The sequence below is a fragment of the Takifugu flavidus genome, chromosome 21 (assembly GCF_003711565.1).
Source record: "Takifugu flavidus isolate HTHZ2018 chromosome 21, ASM371156v2, whole genome shotgun sequence".
Classification (NCBI taxonomy): domain Eukaryota; kingdom Metazoa; phylum Chordata; class Actinopteri; order Tetraodontiformes; family Tetraodontidae; genus Takifugu; species Takifugu flavidus.
Genome location: NC_079540.1, coordinates 8969479 through 8991734, shown reverse-complemented (window position 1 = coordinate 8991734; position 22256 = coordinate 8969479). Strand labels below are relative to the sequence as shown.

Genomic DNA, 22256 nt, shown 5'->3' with positions numbered 1-22256 from the left:
AAGGCGGTCACATTGCAGCCATTGTATTGCAAAGCAAAACGCACAGTCTAGTGTTCGCAGCCCGTTGTTTAGCATCAAATGGGGGAGTTCATGCATGATATAGCGGGGGGGACTCGGCATGTTATTTTTTCCATTTTATCTGTAGTATTTTATTATTATTATTAGTTTGACGAAGCCTCAGGATGTCGAGGGGGCGTCAGGCTGCCCCCTTGTGGTTGTTGTAAGACTTGCAGGGGATCAGCTGGCAAGGTCATCACGCATAATTAGATCACCGCAATAAAAAAAAGCATTTTCCGTTGCCTCAACACACCCGTGTCGCTATGTAGGGACTCTTCCTCACTTTAGCAATACGGTCCCGTGTCGGCTGCTGTTCATGTTGGTTTGCATGCGTCACTGTGCAATTCGAGCCTTGATCCAAATCACAGAAATTTATTTGGATGCAAAAGCTGGATTATAAAGAAGAGCAACATCAGAGGATGCATATTTACAAAGAAACAATGCACTTTTTAGTAATCACACATTGGCATGGACAGTGTCAACAGAAATTTACTGTACATTGAAAATGGATGTACATTGGAAAAGAAATCCTAAACTGGGGGCCGCTAGTGAGACTACAGATGTGCTTCCACCGTAGGAAGGTGTTGCCAAAGTAGGACCGAAATACAGTGACCGACCCTGCACCTTCAGTTGTGACTTTAAAGCATGAAAGCACTTTACTGAGTAGTGTGTTTTGGAACATTGGACATGCTTTATTTCAGAACTTTTCACAATTTATTTAAACATCTCACATATACAAAATAGGTACAATAGTCTTTGTGGTGCCATTTTTTGAGAGAGAGAGAGAGAGAGAGGCCGCCTAAAAACCGTTTGGAATTGGATGAAATGTGTGCCGTCAGTATGAACACTGAGTGGGATTTTTAGATTTCTGAAGCCTGAACAAAACAAAACAAAACAAAACCAAAAAAAAAAAAAATCCTAGACAAGATTTTGAAAAAAAAATAATAAAAGAACAAAAAGAAGTGAAACAAAACCAAAAGAACAGACATCAGATTTAGGACCATTCCACATGCTTAGGGTGGGAAACATCACGGGACCAAAGCAAGACTTCTCAAAGGTCAATACAAAGTAATACAGTAACAAGTGGTTTGTTCCACAGCTGCGTATTAGCACCATCTCTGCTTCAATCAGTGAGCACCTTTCCAGACAGGACAGAGTAACTGAAGCATTTGGAAGTCTGAACATCTCTGTTGTGGACCCAGCTTTTGGTAATAGTATTTTCTTTAGGTACAGGCATGAGGTAGTTTAAACCTTTTTTTCATGGAAATTGTGGTTTTAAACCTCCTCTTTGGAAGATATACAAAGACCACAAGGTGATGCGTACTTTCAGCGTTTTTATTACACTTCTTTTATTTTTTACAAAACGATGACATGATGTCCCACAACAAGGTGTTTTCCCGCGTCCCTTTGGGCTGCTGTATTAATTTGCATTGCACAAACGCTCCGATCAGTCCGTTCAGTCCGCTCAGATAGTTGCCCATCTTAAGCAAGTGGATGTGCAGAGAGAAATCAGCATTTGGTATTAAAAACACAACACAGAAAGAAGGGCAGAGATTTTGATTTTTTTTCGTTTGTTCTCTCTTTTTTGGTGTTAATTTATCATGAGTCTATCTATTTGAAACAGACTGGGCCAATGTCCAAACCAAACTCCTGCTCAGCTCCACCAATGTCCAAAGGTGCAATGTCGAGGACGGGCAGGCGAGATGGTTTATTTGTTCTGTACTCGATCACTGTCTTGCTCCATTCGCCAGTGTGTCTCTGCGGGGGCGAGAAAAGAGAGAAGGTGTCAGTTTCTGGTGCCGGCGAACGTCGGCCCGGCCGCGTGGTGGATCCTAGGAGGAGCTACTCACAGTGCAGCCATCCTCCAGCACGGAGAAGGTGAAGCGGCTGTTGCCCTCGGCCCTCAGCTCCACGTCGTTGGAGCCCTGGAGCACCACTGCCTTCTTCATGTCGCCAGTCTCACCATCCATGTAAGCGACGCTGTTCTTGCAGTGGTAGGTGATGTTCTGGCTGGCCTGGTTGGACAGCAGGCGCATGAAGGCCAGCTGGGTGGCCATGCTCTGTGGGCTGAGGGTCTCATCGTTGTAGGTGAACTGCATCCACACAGAGAAGGGGGGGGGTGGCGTTAGGCAGCGCTAACAGAAAAAAGGGTAATTGTTCTGGTGTGTGGGGGGGTGAAAAGGCTCACCTCGGTGCCACCGTTGATGGTCTCTCCGAACCAGACGTGCTTCTTGGCCATGGTGCTTCTGAACCAGTTCTTCTTGGCGATGCTCTCAGGGTGGGCATAGATGCAGGTCTCGCGGGTGGTGAAGTCGCAGAAGACCTTGATGGCGTCGTTCATGCAGCCCTGGTTGGGGTCGATCCAGTAGAATCCTACCAGGAGAAGCAGGAAAAAAAACCCCATCAAAGTGGTGCACGGCGGATATTTCATGTAGTCGTCACGGCCCGCCACAAGCTGAGGATGAAACACGGCCCTGATTGGAGCTTACCGCTGGTCCACTCGGGGTGGCTGAGCTTGATGTCACGGCAGGTGCGGGCGGGGTTCTTCCTGGATCCCTCGGGGGTGAGCAGGTTGTCAATCTGAGTGTTGAGGGACTTGATGGTGGCATCAACCTCGTAGTCCTTGGCTCTCAGAGCAGGCTGATCAGCTCTGTACTCATCGTATCCAGAAAGGTCATATCCGCCACCGGAAGCACCGGGAGGTCCAGGGGGACCGGGAGGACCAGGGGGACCCTAGTTTACCAGAGGAAGGATTGATTTGGATTTGGTTCCTCAGATTCACACGGTCAGTGGATTTTAATCACATTTGCAAAAAGAACATACAAAAACGTATGTTTAGCGTATTAAGACAGAAGGGCTTACAGCAGGTCCGACGTATCCAGGGGCTCCACGAGAACCAGGAGCACCCACAGTACCATGGCCTCCAGCTCTACCATCCTTACCAGGGGGTCCATGGGGTCCAGCAGGTCCCTGAGGAGGAAATCGTCACTTAAAGTACATGTGTCTTAGATTATCCTGCATTTAAAGTCGTCGGTAACTTGTGTGTTAGCTGCATTTGGAACTTGATGATAGTAGTGAGAAGCTTTTTACTCACTCTGGGTCCAGCAGGTCCATTTGCTCCAGCAGGTCCAGAGTCACCAGGGGGTCCCTGTTAGCGGACAAATTGTATTGCTGTATTATTAAATCTCTTTACAAAACATCCTGACACATCCCAGCAGATGCCCATGTAGCTGCATGTCTACATATTTCCATAGTTGTGACGGTGCGCTCTGACTTACAGAAGGTCCGGGCATTCCCTGGAGACCAGGGTGTCCACGCAGTCCCTTCATGCCTCTCTCTCCCTTGTCTCCAGCAACTCCCTTCTCTCCGCGGATTCCAGCGGGGCCCTACAACACACAGGCACCCCGAGTCCATAAATTGCTGCAGCAGGTCTGAGATGATAATGGCTGTTTTATTTCTCTGCCTTGTGGTACTCACAGCGGCACCTCTGGCTCCAGCAGCTCCGGCGGGACCAGTGGGACCTCCTGGGCCCTAAAAATGATAAAATAATTGATTTAAGGAAGTGGAAAATGCCTAAAGTCAAATGGCATCAACTCGGAAGAAGCTACAGTCTGTACTCACAGCCTCTCCACGGTTTCCAGGTCTACCAGCAGCTCCAGAGGGTCCGGCGGCACCGGGAGCTCCAGAGACTCCCATGACACCAGCAGGTCCGGGCTCACCACGGTCTCCCTAGTTGCAGGTCAGGGATCAGTGTGCGGTACAAATGTGAGTTCTGTTTATAACCGGGATAGAGAAACAGTCTTACCTTGAATCCAGGAGATCCAGGACGACCAGGAGGTCCATCGTTACCGGGGCTACCCTATAGGGGTATAACGATAACAGGTTTGAGATGCATCTATTCGGTTGGAATGAGATTGTTTATATACTATATTTTCTAGACTATTGAGGGGCGATTGTGATTGGCCTTGTAGGCCTTACCTCACGGCCAGCCTCTCCCTGGGGTCCGGTCATACCAGGCAGACCCATGTTTCCAGCTGGTCCACGAGCTCCAGCGGGTCCAACAGGTCCATCACTGCCAGGAGCTCCCTGGAGAGTGTAGAGAAACTCACTGGGTCAAGAACAATTTAAAAGAGCCGCAGAAGCAGCCTGTTCTAGGTGTGAATGACCCTTTTAAGGTGAACAAGTGTAATAAACTGCACTTACCAAAACACCAAGAGGACCAGGGGAACCACGATCTCCTCTGGCACCAGGCAGACCAATCATTCCCTGGAATCCCAGAGGACCACCGCTTCCAGGAGCACCAGGAGGACCCTAAACAACCACAGGATGCATGTCAGTGGACTGAGGTTAGACAACTTTGCATCTATATTACTACAATGCTTAAATATAAACTATAAAGTTGCTATTATATCCAAATAGACTTACAGCGGGACCGGGGTCTCCACTGGATCCCTTCTCTCCAGCTGGGCCGGGTTGTCCAATCATGCCAGACTCTCCAGGGGCACCAGTGGGACCAGGGTCTCCACGGGGTCCACGAGGACCATCTTTACCAGAGGGACCAGCAGCGCCAGGGGGTCCAACAATACCCTGAGAAGGCAAGATTGAGTAGAAGTGAGTTCCTTCTGCGGTTCCTCCAGTGAGGATTTGTACCGTAGGTGTGCTCTTAAGGGAACATGGAGGACTAATACTCACAGCGGGACCAGCACCACCAACTCTGCCAGCAGCACCAGGGAAACCAGTCAGACCCTAAAACACACAATCACAATAGTGGGATTTTAGAGTAACGCTTGTGCATTTTCACAGTGTTTCCTGAAGGATTTCCTTATTTGTTTTCTCTATTTCTTATTATCAGTGTTACAATGTGGGTTTGAATAGAACAGGTTCTATAGAGGTTTAGGTTGACCGAAGGGTGCAGGTGTGATTGGAGTGTAGGCAGCTTTTTACTACTCACAGGGGGACCGTTGTCTCCACGAGGACCAGCAGGTCCAGCAACACCGGCGGGACCCTAATAGGCAGGAAAAACAGCGACCGTTTCAAACGACGAGCCACATGTCATGATTTCAAGTCCAGAGTGGTGAATGGTACTAACAGCGGGTCCAGACTGTCCAGCGGGTCCAGCAGGTCCAGAGGGACCAACTTCTCCCTTTCCACCACCGGGTCCACGCTCGCCTCTTGCTCCGGTCTGGCCATCAGAGCCCTGCAGAAGAACAACAGTGCTGTATGTGCAGGAACTTTACGTCTTTCCATCAGGCATTTGCGGTATTGCTCATCTGCAGCTCGGAGAATATACAGTATCTGAGAAATATTGGATAACTTACAGGGGGTCCAGCAAATCCAGAAGGTCCAGCAGGTCCAACCTCTCCGCGCTCACCCTGTGAACAGATAGCACTTGGTCAGTTTGCTTATTCATACTGGCCAAAAACGCCAATAATGTTTTACTGATACATGTGATCAGGTGGGTTTGGAGAGCCTTACCGAGGCTCCACGAGGTCCAGCAGGTCCAGAAGGTCCGAAGGAACCGGACTCACCCTGTGACATAGAGCAAAGGTTGCTTGATTAGTTTAGCATTGCTCCAAATATATTTTTAAAATACAGTGACACGCGATACTAAAGTATTCATGATCCCTAATTTTTTCCAAAAACAGTATGAAATGGATCCGAACGTTCGACTTTTTGTTGGTATAAATTGTACTTTGCTAATATGATCAGAACCATGATGCTAATTTCCCTTTTCTCCAGTCGTTGTTGTAATATCGGACATCTCCCATCAGGTGGCAGCAGCGAGGTTCTAACTTGTGCCGACGCTGACCCAGAAATCGAAGACCTCATGTAAATTATTTTCAACAGATGTTTATCCAGAACTGTGGCAGAGAATAGTTTGTATTTTGGACACTGGCTTTGTTTCTAAATCTTTCTTTCTGTCTTTCTTACTTTCTTCCTTTTGATGATTGGTCACTGTCAGCCATGTTGAATTGTTCTCACGGTAGCCATTTTCAGGCAGTAAATAACTTATTACTATAATAACTTATAGTAAATAACAGCCAGACCGTTAAGAGTTTCTCCTGTTATCACTTTTCTGGTAAATGATAACAGTTCTTAAATTGCTCACCTTATCACCGTTGGCTCCAGTTGGTCCAGGAGGTCCAGCAGGTCCAGGGAGACCCTAGACAGAGGAGGGGGAGATTATGCTGGTTGTTCCACCTAGTTTAGAGAATAACTGGGTCCAAATGCCTCAGTAATATCAAGAACTTCAAACTTACACGGGCACCATCTCTGCCAGCGTTACCATCGGGTCCTTTGTGTCCAGCCTCACCCTTTGGGAGGATGGAGAGAGGAAAGTCAGACAGGGAAGAATCTTGACTAAACCCAAGGGGGAAATGATACAGGCTCTTTAAAAAAAAGAAAAAAAAAGATAGTTTTTAGAGCTTACCTTCTCTCCCTTGACTCCAGGGCCACCAGCAGCTCCACGCTCACCAGGCATGCCGCTAAGTCCCTGATGTCCAGGACCACCTGGAATTCCAGCAAGACCGGGCTCTCCCTGGATGCACATTGAATATAGCAATGTTGATTCTGACCCAATGTTCATATGTTCCCAGTCTTATTTCAGCTGGGCAAAGCCATATGTGAATTGAAAAGAACAATTTAGCGCAACTAAAAATCTTACCTTGCCACCATCAGCTCCGGGGGCTCCAGCTGGTCCACGGGGTCCCATTGGACCCTGAGCTCCAGCAGCTCCAGCACCACCGGGGTTACCACGCTCTCCCTATATTGACAAAGAAAGTCAAGGTCTTTGGCTGATCCGGTTTATGCAGTATCGGACAATATGAGTTGCTAGACAGAGCAGGTGGTTCTACCTTGCCACCAGCAGGTCCGGAAGGACCCTGGTCTCCTGGGATACCCTGTGGAAACACACATGGTGCGTTAGACGTGCATTGCTTGTCCTGACGCCGATTAATGTGTTTGAACATGCATCTCAAGAGACACTCACTCTGTCTCCGGGCTTTCCAGCCTCTCCAACAGATCCAGCAGGACCGGGTTGACCCTATAAAGGAGAACCACCACATTAAAATCACATTCATGTAACTGATTTACTGGAAAAAACAGAGTGAGGTGATCCAAACCTGGAAGCCAGTAGCTCCAGAGGGACCCTGTTCTCCCTTCTCACCAGGACCACCCTGTCGGCAAAAAGGAGGAAGTTATTATCAAAAACATCACACCGAGGACTCCAGACATCAGAAATGTGTGTCTCTATCAGAAAAAGGTAGAAAAACACAAGTTAGCGTGGCTAAGTTGTTGCTAATAAGAGCACTTACAGCGGGTCCAGTAGCACCAGTGGCTCCATTGTTGCCATCAGGTCCAGGGGCTCCCTACACGCAGGAGGAATAAAGGATTTAGATCTCGGAATGTTCTCTTTGTGTCCTGCAGTTGTGCGTTATTATGTGTGACTTACTCTCAGTCCAGTGGGGCCAGTGGCTCCCTTGTCTCCAGGCTTACCAGGCTCACCCTGATGGAGTAGATCAAGGATCAGTTACTCAAGGTTCATGATCAAGTCCATGTCCTTTTTCTGCTCTTTCCCACTTACAGCAACTCCCTTGGGTCCAGGGAAGCCAATGTTTCCGGGCTGGCCTCTAGGTCCAGTTGGGCCGGGAGGTCCGGTGCGGCCATCTTGTCCAGCAGCTCCCTAAAGGAGAAACCGGGTAGAAGGAGTTGTTAGCAACATTAGCTGCTGAGAATATTTGAATTCTGAAGAATGTTTCTCGATTACTTACAGCGGGTCCCTCTTTTCCTGGGGGTCCAGAGTTTCCAGGGCTTCCGGGGAGACCCTGTGGAATAATAAGTCAGCCATTAGAATGTGTTCTGTTGGACCTTGTTCTAGAACTACTAACTTGCATGATGAGCCCTGTAAAAGCTTGGGTCAGAAATTGTTCAATATGCTGTTTTCCTAAAAACAAGCGCATGCGGTAAAAGACTCACCCTGGCACCAGCAGGACCAGGCTCACCATTGCGGCCAGCATCTCCAGGGGGTCCGCGAGGTCCAGCTGCACCAGTGGCGCCACGGGCACCGGGCATACCCTAAGAGACGTGGTGAAGATTCAGAGTTAGTGCCGGGCCACGTTTCATCTCATCCATCACTGCTGAGTAACACTTTTGGACAACTTACAACTGGGCCAGCTCTTCCATCACTACCAGGCATGCCACGGCTGCCAGGACCACCCTAGTGGAGAAACATCGGTTATAGGGGGGCGATCAAATGACCCTAAGAACTGGACTGTTACATTGGTACTCACTCTGGCTCCACGGAGACCAGCAGGTCCACTAGCGCCAGGCTCACCACCGGGTCCTCTCTTTCCTTCCTCACCCTGAGAACCAGGAGGTCCAGGAGGTCCAGCGTTACCCTGAAGAAGGCAATGGAAGAGACAAGGATCATCTCCATAGTCATTTTTGGTTATTAAATGAGCAAACGGCAACATCGGGTCATCAACTTACAGGCTCTCCCTTGCCACCGGCATCTCCCTTAATACCCTGAACACCAGGATCTCCCTAAAACGGGTCAAAAAGAGGACATATAAGGATCAGTTATGGAAAATCCCAAGATTGATCATTTAATTCTCTCTTGACATGGTGATGTCTCCACTGGGAAGACACCAGCATGTTTTTAAGAGTTTAATCTGGTGTCTTTGTGTACTTACAGCAAGGCCTCTTTGTCCTACAGCACCCTGAGGGCCCTGAGGTCCAGGTCCTCCTCTAGGTCCGGGGAAACCAGGAGCTCCAGCAATACCAGGAGTACCCTAAAGAGAACCAATGGTGCTTTTGATTTGTTTGAATTTAATGTCTGTGTGTATCTATGTCAGTAAGTGATTGCTTGAAAAAATCTAGAACCAGAATAACTAATTAGCATAAAATAGCATTAGCATAGGCTAATAGAATTGTGTGTGACCCTGTGACTTCTGACCTACATTTGTGCTAATTATCTCTGTGGCATACTTACAGCAGCTCCCTTGGCTCCGTTCAGACCATTAGCACCAGGGTTACCCTGAGGGGAACCACAAAGTAAGAATATTAAAGAATCCCTTTGAATCCAACTTTATGTAGCTGAACAAAATTTAAATTTGGAGAAGTGAACAGCTGGGGCAGACACACGATTATCAGATATGTTACACGGTATATAAATAACGTAGTCGTCATAATTGTGTTAGCATAATGTTTAAGGCAAGATAACTTAAAACTACTCACAGCGGGACCAACGGGGCCAACGGCACCATTGGGACCAGGCTCTCCTCTTGGACCCTGAGGTCCACTGGGTCCATTAGCTCCAGCGGGTCCAACCTCTCCCTGTAAATCGATATTAGTGATATATTGATTACTTTTTCACTAAATGTTGACAAGAAATGCAATAAAACCAGGTAATGCCAGCACGCTTACCTTGGGGCCAGGGCCACCAGGGAAACCTGGGGGACCAGAAGCACCAGCGGGACCCTGCGCAGACGGGTGCACGCGTTGTTTATTTAGGTCAGTGACACAAATTCAGCAGCTGATTGTACGTCTGTTACTAGGCCATCCAGTACTCACAGCAGCACCAGAGGGTCCAACATTGCCATCAGCACCACGAGCACCAGGGGCGCCAGCAGGACCAGCACGACCTCTCTCACCGGATGAGCCACGAGCTCCCTAAAGACAGACCCAAGGAACACACAGGTGAGGAAACCTGTTCGAAGAAGAGTGAGTGAAGACGGAAGGGAGTGACAGTGGGACTCACAGCCTGTCCAGGACTTCCAGCAGCTCCACGGGCACCAGTCTCACCCTAGAGGGGACACCGGAGGTGAGCTCTTGTGGCCGATGAGCAATTACGATGCCAAAACATCTGAATCTCGGAGCAAGCTTGGAATTTCTCTGAGGGTTGAGGAAGGTGGACGACTTACCTTGGGGCCAGCACCGCCGGACTCTCCTTTGCGACCATCCAGACCAGGGTAACCCTGGATACAGAGAGCAATTAGCCACCCAACTGAGGCACAACAGTCAGCAAGGGAAAAGGCCAACACTCACTCTGTGTCCCTTCATTCCGGGAAGTCCAGGGGTTCCGGGGAATCCACGAGCACCCTGCATTAGAAAACAAGAAGAGATGTGGCTTAGAAACACCTCAGATTGACAGTTTTCTGCCTGTCTTTGCCGTCCATGTTTTGGAGGAAACCTCTCACCTGGGGTCCAGGGGTACCTCTGTCTCCGGGCTTGCCAGGTCTGCCATTGTTACCCTGTGGATCAGCAAAACAGAATTTACCTTCTGGCCTTCAAAGTCCAGATGCAATGTTGTCATAGCAAATTTGAACCTACGTCCTCTCCAGATTTGCCAGGGGGTCCAGGGGGGCCACGGGGACCAAGGGGGCCCTTGAGACAAAAGAGTCAAGTCGTCAAAGTTGGCATCACACAGAGAGGTAAGACATGATTTCAGTAAGTAGTAGAGTCTTCTTACGCTCTGTCCAGGCTCTCCGGGCTCACCGGGGTGTCCGGTGTGTCCCTGGGGTCCCTGTCCAAGGACAAGATGAACATGTTCAGATTACGGGTGTGTGGAACGGTGCATTTGTGATCTCAGTGATGCCGCAGCGTGTGTGAACTTACAGGAGGTCCGGGAGGTCCAGGAGGTCCTCGGGGGCCCATTAAACCCTGGAAATCAGAACCACATCAAATAATCAGGCGCTCAATGCCAAAATAGATGAGAGAGGGTTTGAAAGGAGAAGGAAACGGGCACCAACCATGGGTCCAGGGCCAGGATCAGGAGCTTTTACACCATCATACTGAGCAGCAAAGTTCTGTCAGACAGAAGACGGTGTCAGTGCTTAGTACCGTGACTCAGATGCCGGGTTTAAAACGCCGTGGCTATGCTTCAAAGCAGCCTAACGCTTTAGTTTCTTTGCTATCAGATATTCATTTCGCTATTTTAATTGGGGTTCAAAGGAAAAGGTCAAAGGTGAAGATGTTTTGCAGCCAGATGTGATCGGGTCCAGCTGCAGTGTCACTTTCGGACCATTTATGATGTAAACACTAACAAGAGGCGCCAACAAGAGACAGACTTGACAGTCAACTTACTCCTCCAAGACCAGGGGGACCAGGGGGGCCGGCGGGTCCAGGGAGTCCAGGTTTGCCATCTTTTCCATCTGGGCCGGGTGGACCCTGTAAGAAAAGATGATGAGAGATCAAATGATTGAATTCAGTTGTTTTTCGGGAGCTCGGGCATCAAACATCAAACATCGAGTTTGCATTATTTTGTACGGTCCTGATGGCAACGTCTCATAATCAAAGGGGCGTGGCCTCTTCAGAGGTTAAGAGGTCAACGATCCCGCTACCAGAGATCTATTGGACCTGTGGTCGACAAAAGTGCTGTTTTTAAGTAGAGGCGGCGGGTTGGCACTTACCCTGTCACCTCGAGGTCCTTTGAGACCCTGCGGACAAAAACAAACTCAGTCAGGCCACAGGAACCTCACAGCAGGCGCCGCTTCAGCAACACGACAAGCACCCAACACCACCGAACGTCACCCAGGACTCAGCCGCAGATGTGGAATGTGTTCCAGCATCTGCTGAACCTCGACATCAATAAAATGTGTTTGCAGATAACCTGGGTCCGATGGGACAGACGGCACCGTTCACTGGTGAGTGGAAATGTCATAAAAGATGCTGAGTGGGAGCTAAGCTGCCGTGTCTGTCGTAACGTGCTAATAAATAAATGTGAGGTTCGTTTATTCTCTCCTTCCAGGGCATCGCTGTTCCCCGGGGGGAGCTCGGTGGTGGCGGCAGCTTATTTAGAAATTAAAAGTGCAGCTAAACATGCAAGCTAATTCCACAAGAGAGTTGTGCAGGATCATGAGGCATTTCAGTGACTTACAGATGCTAAAGGATTGATCACAGTGTAGCATCCTGAACCGGGTCAGTTCTGACAACCACATCATAGGTGTGAACTGCACTTTTGAGATGCTAACGCTAAGCTAATCAATAGTGGTGGTGGTGGGGGGTAAAACTTATGGCTGCTCTGAGATCAATATGTGTAACTCCATGCATGGCTCTCAGGTAGATTACAAACTGACCCAGAGCCAGTTGTTAGGAGCAACCCTCCCTCTACTCCTCTCAACAGTCCTGTAGAAAGGACCCTTTGTACCAGGCCCCTGGGGTCCCTGAGAGCCGCAGGTTTTAGCTTTCACTGACACAGACTTTAGTCAATAGGACCCTCGCCTATCCGGGGACTGGAAGGGAGGAAAACTGCACCAGCAGCTGAGCACAGGCACAGAAATTCCTGAAACCTCTCCCACTAGTGAAGCGAGAACTCTGGAACACGTTGCATCATTTGGAAGACACAAGAGAGCAAAGGTAATGACTTTACGGTCTCATGCATGCGTACTAACCGCGTCTGTGGGCATCGCAGCGATGAGCAGCAGCAAGTGTGTGTGTGTGGGGGGGGAGACAAGAGGGGATATTTCATTAGAACATGGCAAGTACTGTCAGAGCAAAAACATGGCAAAAACATGTCATTTCCCCCCATCGCTACTCATTTCATGGTGTCAACCTCTTTCCTGTTTCAAATCCTTTCAGCTGTGAAAAATGAAGGTAGAAATGAAGGCTGACCGGGACTCGCTCCCAGAACCTTCTATGCGATGTAGAAAATGGACTTTTCTGCGTTCTGACTGCGTCAGCTGTGTTCTGGGTCTGGCCGCACAGCTACACACGACTGCCTCGACTTTGAAGCGTTTGCCAACCCTCTAAATAATGACGTTAAAATGATTGATTCGTGCCCGTTGATCTTACTGGGGTGCAAACGTGGCGTCTAAGCGTGCATCCCGAGGGCCGGCTCTGCACCAGCAGCTGCTGACGAGCCTGAACAGGTAGATTTGAACCCCTGGGACAGGAATAATTCCTTCACCACTGCATGACGTGTGTGTATATGACTCTGTGGATGACGACTGTAGATTGATTTTCTCCTGCGGTCCTTAAAGTGTTCGTTCAAGGGAGGTTAAACTGAGATATTTACTGTGAGAATTTGTGTTGTTTATCTAATGATTGTGTCCTTCTTACTCGTCTCTTTTGCAGCTGGGTATCAGTTATACTGGACCATCTGGTCCCTGGCCCAGTTTGGTCCGGCTCGGACCGCCCCATCATCGCCAACTTAACGTGTGTAAACCACAAGGCGGCGCCCTCGGACACCCATCAGAGTACGTTTCTTTAACATTTTGATTCAATCTGACACTTAAAAAGAGTCTCACTAAAGTGTGTGATTCAATCCCTGTAAGTGAATATCAAAATTTCATATATTGGCTTCGACAACGGAAAAGTACTAAAATAACTAAAGAACAAATTAAACGCGCTGTTTTGTTTGAATAACATACTGTACGTAAAAAGGATCCGTTAATTAATAAAAGGAGAACTTAAGAGTTCAAAGGAGAATTCAAATGTGTCAAGTAGTCGTGTGCAGCTATGGCCACCAGGGGGAGACACTTGCAGCCTTCAGTAAAGCTCATCACATCTGGATGGAACAATGTGTACAACGCCCCAATAACTTTTCCATCCCGCGTCTGAGCAAAAGTTGCATTTATCGTTTTTAAACAGACGCGCATGCATTAAAGGTTATGGAAAACACACCAGGGCGTCTAATTTAAGGCTTTCGCTCACAGCAACCGAACTTTTTCTTTAGACAACAGTGAAATAAGAAAGAGACTAATCGAACTATGATAATCGAATCCTTGAAGAAAAACGAATAATCCTCTGCATGAGCTCAATCCAGTTTAATGTCTTCAGGTCGACAAGTTCCCCCAAAAAAAACCAAGCGCAAAGATCCTGAAGCAGTTGGACCGCGAAAAAAAAAAGATCCATCACAGAGAAAAAAAAGAGCAGATAATCAAACTTACATTGACATGACGCTAGGTATGAAGTTACTGCAAGCAGCAACAGAATCCGGGTATCCACAAAGCTGAGCATGTCTAAGCAGACATGCAGACTCCTTGTGCTGCTAAGCCCTTGTTTTTAAACCAACTTCAGGAAGGCATACAGTTGTGGTGACACGAGTAACTCCAAACTTAGCAGAAACCTGCTGCCGTGATGCTAGAATAATAAAGTTCTATCAGGCCTATATATACGGCAGGAGGGTCCCGGGTCTGCGTGTCAAAAGTCAGCCCACCGGCCAATGAGAGAAGAGAAACCCAATCTGACTCCCATCCCTCTCCAGCTCAGGCTCAGTCATGTGGTGCTGCATCTCCCTGCCTCCTCTCCACCAGGCGCCTTTTGGCAAGGCACTGGCCATGATGACGAGTGCAACGTTTTAATTAGATCCATTCTTTTTGAGGACGTGGACAGCGCCGGGGTTTAAAAGGGAGAATAAGGCCTTGGTTTTTTTCTCCTCCTGTTCGGGCTGCAGTGAAACACGGTGCTCGGTGCGGAGACGCATCACACCGCCGCCGTGTGCGCGCTTTGGGCTGATGCGTGAAGGGCGCCCGCGGTGCCCGACATCAGCGGGCAGCATTTGGCACCGAAAACGCTGCAGTTTCCGGATTTAATAGTGGGGAAATGCTTCCATAAAGGTCACATTTAAACATGAAGATGTTGATGAACTACTGGAATCTGGCTGTAGTTTGCGTTCGATGCGAACTTTACGCACGGCTGCATTTTTTTTCTTTCTGCTTTCATCAGGAACCTCCGTGCAAAATTTATAACCATTATTATTTTTACCCCCGAAACCCAAGTTCAAATCACACATTTATGACACCCAAGTTTACAAACGATGTGTTCACATAAGATCGTTACAGGAAAAGGCAAAAAAGAAAGAAAACACCTTTAATTCCAACAGTAACGAGTAGAATGTAGGATTCACCTACAACTCACACCTGAGATCTAGTGTGGGGGAGAAATTCACCCCCCTCTCTCTATCAGCCCGCATGACCAGACATGTCATATGTAACACACAGCGTGGCCAACACACCCACTGTCCATTCCAGTTACAAAAGCTTCAAATGTTGCCAGGGTGCTTTTTTATTTGTTATTTATTGTTACCGTTCAAACCTTAAAACAATATAAAAGTGATAAAATCCCTTCTTTATCTGATCAATCATATGAGAAATTCAGCCCAATCTTAATACGTGGAAGATTCTGATGTTTTTTTTTTTGGTGAATGGCTTCAAGTCTGTGATCTAAAGTTCTATTCTGCTCCAGTTCAGTCAGAAAACAGCAGCGAGGCGACATCAGTGTTCTCCCCCTGCACTCACAGTCCGACTCCCCCTCCTCCACCCAAAAAGGAGAAAGAATAGTTGGACACTCCCAACGAGTTCACCTCCGCTCTCCCCCGAGCCCAACCAGCGAAAGACTGAGAAAGAAACGAGGGAGGGGAGGGGCGGCTGGAGGGAAATGTGTTTTAAAGATGGCAGAGCTCCCACTCGCCGCACAGCTCCGTTCTCATGTTTGCGGACGAGCTGACGTCCTCGGAGAGGAAGGACAGGCGGCCGTGTGGAAATCAAAGATGGCTGCAAGGCTCCACATCATCAAACCCGACTGCATTCCACAGATCCAACGTTTCAAAATCGCCGTCCGCATTTGCTCGTCTACGTTTGCGTTCAAATTCTCTTTTAGGAAAGTAAAAATGGAATAAAGGCCGGTTGAGAGGCATTGTGGGTAATCTTTGTGAGCCCAGCAGTAAACCCCAGGATTTCTCTCAAGAATGTGAAGGTCTGCTGTGGGTCAGAGAGGTTTATCACTTGAACCAGACAGCTAGTTTAGTTTAGTTCCAGATGCATCTGCTGCAGCGTTGAACCAGGCTCAACACCTCCGAATAAATACACAAGCACAATTAGGGGAGTTTTGGATTTTATACATGAGAAATGTGCTTTTTTTTTACAGGCATTGATCCAGATTGGGAACTTCTCCTCTGCTGTGAGCACTTCAGATGCTCTCAGATGATCCAACTTCTCCTCTGCTGTCTCCCACAGCACTGCCAGCTGGGCCTGCAGACGGATCCCTCCAGATGTGCTGCGCTCCCATTGGCCAGCCAACCAGTTCCACCGCCGCTCTCCGTCACCGCTTCATATTTCCTCTCTGATGCAGACGCTGCAAAGGATTGTGGGTGGGGAGGAGGGCGTGTCCACCCGTCAGTCAGCTGGTGAGAGGAGAGTCAGCGAGATTAGATGGGATGGTGTGTTCTGTGCCGTAACACCTCCGCACCAGATCACGTCTGATCTTCCTGCATCGTCGTGGAGGAAGATCACACGTAGCATTTGGAGGCGAGCGTGAAGAAAATGGCTGCCACGAGAGATCCTACAGAATACAAATGTTCTGTCCTGGAATGTCCAGTGGGTCCAGTCTCAATAATAGTTTCAAAACCTGGTAAAATGTAAAAGATATTTTAAACAAGTGGCATATAGTGCTTCTGAAATCTCTAATGGGAGCATTAAAAGCTCCATCAGCCTGAGGAATGATGCTAAGCACACATATTATCCCCTATTTTCTGCTTCATGCTTCTCCACCTCAACTTTCAGGCAGCTTTTTGCAGCTGATGATGTTCAGGCAACACTGCCACTGACCCCAGGTCAACATAACATCAGCTCAAGTGGCTCCAACCACACAAAGGTTGTTAGTTTGATCTCCGCTGCTGCTGCGACTCTAGTACCGAACCCCAAAGAAGCTCCTGAAGCAGCGAACTGGGTTTCATTTTTGGTTTTCTTGACCACTGTTTCCCTTGCAGGGCCGTGGGGAGGCTCATGGAGCCTATTCCAGCTGGTGGCCCATCCAGGGGTGTTCCAGCAGGGACCTAAGTGAACATCTGGGGGTTCGCTACATTGTTCAAGGGTACCTCGGCAGTGCTCTGAAGAACTTTTGCCTGCTTGAACCCAGAACCCTTCTAGGTTCGATCAGGAAATGCAGGTTAGCCTCATAAATAAGTATCACTACTAATATTCGTGGCCCTTGTGTTTGATGAGATGACTTTCATTGAGCCCCGGCAGGTGAGACGAGAGCAGGAGTACGAGGAGAAGACCAGATGTAAGGAGAGACGCAGGACGCAGACGTCCAGAGACAACTGAGGTTCTCTAATTACAGCCTCTGTGAAGAAAAATGGTGAGAAAAGAAAGTAGGAAAGTGAGCTTCACCCAGGAAGGGAATAAAATATCTATCTATCCTGGAGGCTGAAACCGGGTGGAAAATGGTGGACTGACTTAAAGAATTCCGCTCTCCCGTTGGCCCGACAGGCCTGAGCATATATCAACGAGCTCCGCTTTTCTTCCTGGAGCACCCAGGAAGGAAGCAAGGAGGGAGGGAATGGGGAAAAAAAGACAGGCGTCAAGAGTTTTAGGTGTTCCAACAGCGGTTTGGGATGCGCCGTGTCTTTTCTCTTCCCCCTTCTTTCAGTTTGCCACATCTACAGCTATTTCCACTGGACTATCAGGACCATTCGGAGCGTCTGCTCCAGGGAGGCGGGGCTACCGGAGCCTGGACTTGGTGGAGATGCAGGGCAGGAGTAGGGGGGGAGGTGTAGGGAAGACTATAAATATATGTCAAGAGACACGAGCAAGCCCGCTGGAGAAGTTGAGTCAGTGGAACGCTGCAGTTAACAGTCAAGAAAAAGGGAAAAACACCGTCTTTGTCTTGTCTTGGGTCGGCATTTCATTGGGGTCTCGAACTGCAGCCTTTTTCTCATTGAAGCGATGTGAAAGTTGCTAAAGTAGAAAGTATGAAAATCAACGTAGGGAGGTTCCCTTGGCCGGGACTAACCCGTGGTTACATTTGCCTGTGTGTCCACATGACTCACAGTCTGGTCTGCAAACGCATAATAAACGTGACAGAAATATCCCTACACAATGTCCCAGAGTCCACGCGAGGAAGCTAATTGCTACATAGAGCCTGGCTGTGGTTTCGGAAGGGGGAAAAAAGTCCATACGTGAAGGTTTTCTTCTTCTTTTCCAAAGGCTGCATAAATATGCAAAGGAGAGGGATCATAAAGAAGGACGAGAGCTTCCTGAGGCCGAAGCCAAAAACGACCTCCGGTGCTAAGACAAAGGAGCAAGTTTGCTACATGATTTGTCTGCAAAGAGGTTAGCTCATTAGCATTAGCCTTTAAGGTTTCACTTGACTGGAAATATTGGGCCTTGAACCTGCAACCCTCAGTCACAGCCACATTGCACCCCCCAAAATGTGCACATGACCATGTAAATTAAGGGTTAAACAGTAAGAATCACTAAATTTACATACACAATATACATAAACAAGGATAAACATCTAGATTATACATTCCTGCTCCTTTCTCTTTGTTCCTTTTTGCATCTTTATTTGTCGGCATCTGTTACAATCAAGATTGTTTTTTTTCACAGAGTCCTGGGTCCTGACCCCCCAACAAGCAACAGTGGCCAGGAAAAACTCCCCAAGAGAAAAAACTACACAAGAGAATGAGCTGATGACATCATCACACAATGTGTGTGAATGATCTCTACCTATTCTCTCCTCTACCTGTCCCCCCCCCCCCTCTCTCTCTCTCTACCCAGCCCCCCATCAGCAGAAGGGTCCCCCTACATGAGCCTGGTCCTGCTCAAGGTTTCTTCCTGTTAAAGGTGAGATTTTCCCTTGAGGGTCAGATCCTGGGATTCTGTAAAGCTTTATTTATGAAGATGCTGTATGAATCAAGCTTGATTGATTAATCACTGACCTAGAAAGGAGGAGAGGATTATTTGTATCCCTGATCCTGATCTTTATTCTGGTCTAGATCCTGATTCAGATCCTGATTTTGGTCCTAATCTTGATTCTAATCTTGATGTGTTTTGTGGACTTGGAGAAGGCATTCGACCGTGTCTGCTTAGGCTGCTGCCCCCACGACCCGACCCCAGATAAGTGGCAGAGGATGGATGGATGGATCTTGATTCTGGTCTTGATTCTGGTCTTGATTGTCCTGATGCTGATCCTGAACCTTATTACGGTCCTAAAGCTGACCCTGATCATGATGCTGATTCTTGTCTTGAGTCCAATCCTGACTCTGATCCTGATTCAGATACTGAATTGATTCTGAGCCTGATATTCATTCTCATTCTAATCCTGATTCTAATCCTGATTCAGATCCTGATCCTGATCCAGATCCTGGTCCTGGTCCTGGTCCTGGTCCTGGTCCTGCTCATCATCTTGGTCCTGGTCCTGACCCTGATCCTGGTCCTGGCACTGGCCCTGGTCCAATTCTGATCCTTATCCAAGTCCTGGTCCTGGTCCTGGTCCTGATCCTGATCCTGATCCTGATCCTGGCCCTGGCCCTGGCCCTGGCCCTGGCCCTGGCCCTGGCCCTGGCCCTGGTCCTGGTCCTGGCCCTGGCCCTGGCCCTGGTCCTGGTCCTGGTCCTGGTCCTGGTCCTGGTCCTGATCCTGATCCTGGCCCTGGCCCTGGCCCTGGCCCTGCCCTGGCCCTGGCCCTGGCCCTGGCCCTGGTCCTGGTCCTGGCCCTGGCCCTGGCCCTGGTCCTGGTCCTGGTCCTGGTCCTGGTCCTGGTCCTGATCCTGATCCTGGCCCTGGCCCTGGCCCTGGCCCTGGCCCTGCCCTGGCCCTGGCCCTGGTCCTGGTCCTGGTCCTGGTCCTGGTCCTGGTCCTCTGCAGGTATGGAGCATTTTAAAACTTAGTGGTATTTTAAGTTTGGTGACCCTGTTACACTTGATATTGGAATGAATTTCCCTGAGTTGAGGGACGTGCACTGATGTAAACGCCCTGGTGCCTCTGCTGGACAACATTTTCAAAATAAGAGTAAAACTGAAAAGACAAAGAGGAGCACGTAAAAAACCTCTAAGAGCAGAAAAAAGAAATGAAGCAGGTAGAAAAACACAGAGAAATACAGAATCAGTGGGAGGTTTGATGCAAAAGCCGGTTACATTTTGAGGTAATTCAGTCCTGGGTCACATGTTTTATCAAAGTTTTCTCCACTATCATCATCAAAGACCCTGGGTTCCTCCAGATCTAAAGTGTTTCACAGCTCCCCCAGCAGCTCTCCCACGGTGGAGTTCCATCGGGATAAAAGTAGCTGTTTTCATCGTTTATTTCATCGGCTCACCTGACCTTCATGCTGAAGATCAAAACTGGAGATTGTTCCACAGGTTCCCGGGTCAAAATGGTGTTACATTTATTCAAAGCTTCACAGTTGGTCCATTTTTTTAAACAAAATCTGGAATCACTGAATGCCTGATAAAACCTGAGGATATATATATTTTGTTTGTGACTATTTAGCCAACTATTAATGGCTTCCTGTTTCCAAGCAGATAAAACTCTCATTTAGAGCCAGGATGAAATCACGTTTTCCACAAATTGGAGCGTGAACACACACACTCTTGACATGAAGTTGCATCGTGGCTTTATCACAAAGCAGTTACATTACTGTGATTTCCTGACATTGGCGGGGCTGAAACGATCCTTTCTGAGCCTGCGGGATCTTCTGAAACCTGCCTGCTGTTTTTACAATCAGCACGTTCTGGCCGTTAAAGAGTTAAGCTGAGCTCAGTGGTGGTGAGCAGAGGGGAGAGCGCTGAAATCTTTTCCATATTACAGCACAAATGAGGAACACATTTAAGCGAGTTCAGCTGTCTGGAGTCTCTCTCTCTCTCTGTGTGTCTCTGTCTCTCTCCCACCAGTTAGAGGCACAGCAGTATATCATCACACATCTGGGGAGAGCAGAGAAAAGAGAGACGACACCATCTAACTGTGCACCATCTCTGCAGTAAACGATGGAGGCAAGACAAATGAACGATTGGCTCGTTTGCCTTTACAGTAAAACCCCGGGTGCGTTTTCTGAGGTGTGAAATGGAGACGTTAAAGTTTGCGCTGACGCCAATAAGGTTCTCGTTCCGGAACCCAAAAAGCCACCGGGCCAAACTGCTGCATTAATATGAACACAAATGGAAAAGGGAGACGTCTCCACCCAGCCTGCAGTGACTCCTCCTCCGCTTCAGTTTGATTTCGGTATGAGCACCCAGATGGGAGGACTCGCACAGCTCTTTTTTCTTTTTTCTTTTTTTCCAGTATGGAAAGTCTTGTTTCTGTTCAGTCCACATACCACAATAATACTGCTTCCATGACTTCACCCACCTAACTCCTCTCTGTAGACGAGGAGGACAAGAAGCATTTTCGCTTCAGTGTTTTGGGCACAAAACGATCTCCTGCGGTGAGAATGATGGGTGGCAAACAGGAATTAGAGGTGAGGTCAAAGTTTGGCTTGAGGAGTCCACATATGCCCCCCATGCCTGACCTCAGCCCCTCCTGGTAGAGGAAGAGGAAGCGTCTCAGTGAACCCCACCAAGAAACCTCTGGGTTTTCTCTAATTGTGCCACTATTATGACTTGTAACTGTGTAGTAGTTAATCAGTGGGAACCCGGAATCCACCCAGAAATGGTTGTTTCCCTCCGTAATACCTGAACCTGAGAGGTTCTAAGGCTGTCTGGGATGAAGACTTTGGTTTTTCTGCAGCCTCAGAGGCTTTTACAAGAAACAAAAAGCTAAAGCAGAGCCTGATTGGCCACCGTCGCTTTATGGCTGCAGTCAGTCGGAGGTAAAATGACTCCCCCAGACCTCCTCCTCCTCCTCGCAAGAATGGTTTCACAGATGGGAAGGAAGAAAACATCTTGTGAAGTCCGCCGAGGCTGATGGGCTTGACTTTCAGCTCAGAAACCAGAATAAAGTCAGTTTTCATGAAGGAAATGGTGTCACGTTAAACAACACACTGTTATTGGGAATCAGCGTTTAGCTATCTGACAACTGGTCAATAACTGATTTAAATTCACAGTTTTATGGCAACTAATGTGTGTTTTTTTTCCCCTTTTATGATAACAAAGCATTTCAAAATCTGTCTAAAACTGCTCAGAAAGGAGGAAGAAGAATTGTTTGGTAGAAAAGATCATTTTAATCATCTTAATCGGCCACATTGGTGTATAAAAAAGAGTGTCCTGAACTTTAAAATATGTTTGTTTCGCCACAAATACTTCATTGATTTACAACCAGGGCAGAGACGAGCTAACAGGAAGTGTGTGTCTGCTCTGGTCACCAGCACCTGAACCGTCGGCCACCTGCCGCCAGTCAAACCTCCACCTGCCACATAAACCACCTGCGGAGCCTTGCTGAGCACCTGTGGCCCCGGGGACAAGGACGGACGACCCACCTGCGGCCAACTGGTACAGACCTGATAGCTTTAACTCAGTTTGTCTACGTCTTTGTTCGGTTGTTGTCTTT

The 22256-nt window shown here is 48.2% G+C and overlaps 1 protein-coding gene and 1 long non-coding RNA gene across 4 annotated transcripts; one reads left to right on the top strand and one right to left on the bottom strand.

The window, feature by feature from the left end:
• Window positions 1-994: 994 nt before the first annotated feature.
• On the bottom strand, window positions 995-14152 carry col1a2 (collagen, type I, alpha 2). The gene is made up of 50 exons (XM_057020036.1): window positions 13944-14152; window positions 12271-12276; window positions 11466-11509; window positions 11140-11223; window positions 10806-10862; window positions 10672-10716; window positions 10526-10579; window positions 10387-10440; window positions 10254-10307; window positions 10102-10155; window positions 9978-10031; window positions 9815-9859; window positions 9628-9726; window positions 9481-9534; window positions 9292-9390; window positions 9047-9091; window positions 8748-8846; window positions 8545-8598; window positions 8346-8453; window positions 8219-8272; window positions 8032-8130; window positions 7827-7880; window positions 7640-7738; window positions 7508-7561; window positions 7371-7424; window positions 7179-7232; window positions 7046-7099; window positions 6912-6956; window positions 6722-6820; window positions 6488-6595; window positions 6318-6371; window positions 6167-6220; window positions 5533-5586; window positions 5376-5429; window positions 5147-5254; window positions 5009-5062; window positions 4750-4803; window positions 4483-4644; window positions 4261-4368; window positions 4036-4143; window positions 3863-3916; window positions 3679-3786; window positions 3535-3588; window positions 3336-3443; window positions 3152-3205; window positions 2920-3027; window positions 2547-2790; window positions 2246-2430; window positions 1908-2150; window positions 995-1815 (listed from the first exon to the last, which is right to left on the bottom strand). The coding sequence occupies exons 1-50, from the start codon at window positions 14011-14013 to the stop codon at window positions 1669-1671; spliced, it is 4068 nt and encodes a 1355-aa protein (XP_056876016.1). The 5' UTR covers window positions 14014-14152; the 3' UTR covers window positions 995-1668.
• LOC130517859 (uncharacterized) lies at window positions 11811-22200 on the top strand. 3 transcript variants are annotated; one of them, XR_008947843.1, is made up of 9 exons: window positions 11811-12411; window positions 12634-12923; window positions 13129-13250; window positions 16011-16180; window positions 16763-16941; window positions 17013-17133; window positions 17982-18107; window positions 18384-19643; window positions 22075-22200. It is a non-coding gene; the product is annotated as an uncharacterized LOC130517859 (long non-coding RNA). The 3 variants fall into 3 exon arrangements; XR_008947842.1 differs by lacking the exon at window positions 12634-12923 and having other exon boundaries at window positions 17022-17133; XR_008947841.1 differs by lacking the exon at window positions 12634-12923.
• The last annotated feature ends 56 nt before the right edge of the window (window positions 22201-22256 follow it).

Coding starts and splice junctions, on each gene's coding strand:
- col1a2 (XM_057020036.1), bottom strand. CDS start 14,013: ATGCTCAGCTTTGTGGATACCCGGATTCTGTTGCTGCTTGCAGTAACT. Junction 6,596..6,721: donor CCGGAGCTGATGGTGGCAAG/GTAAGATTTTTA, acceptor ATGTGCATCCAG/GGAGAGCCCGGTCTTGCTGG. Junction 3,787..3,862: donor CTGGATCTCCTGGATTCAAG/GTAAGACTGTTT, acceptor ACCTGCAACTAG/GGAGACCGTGGTGAGCCCGG.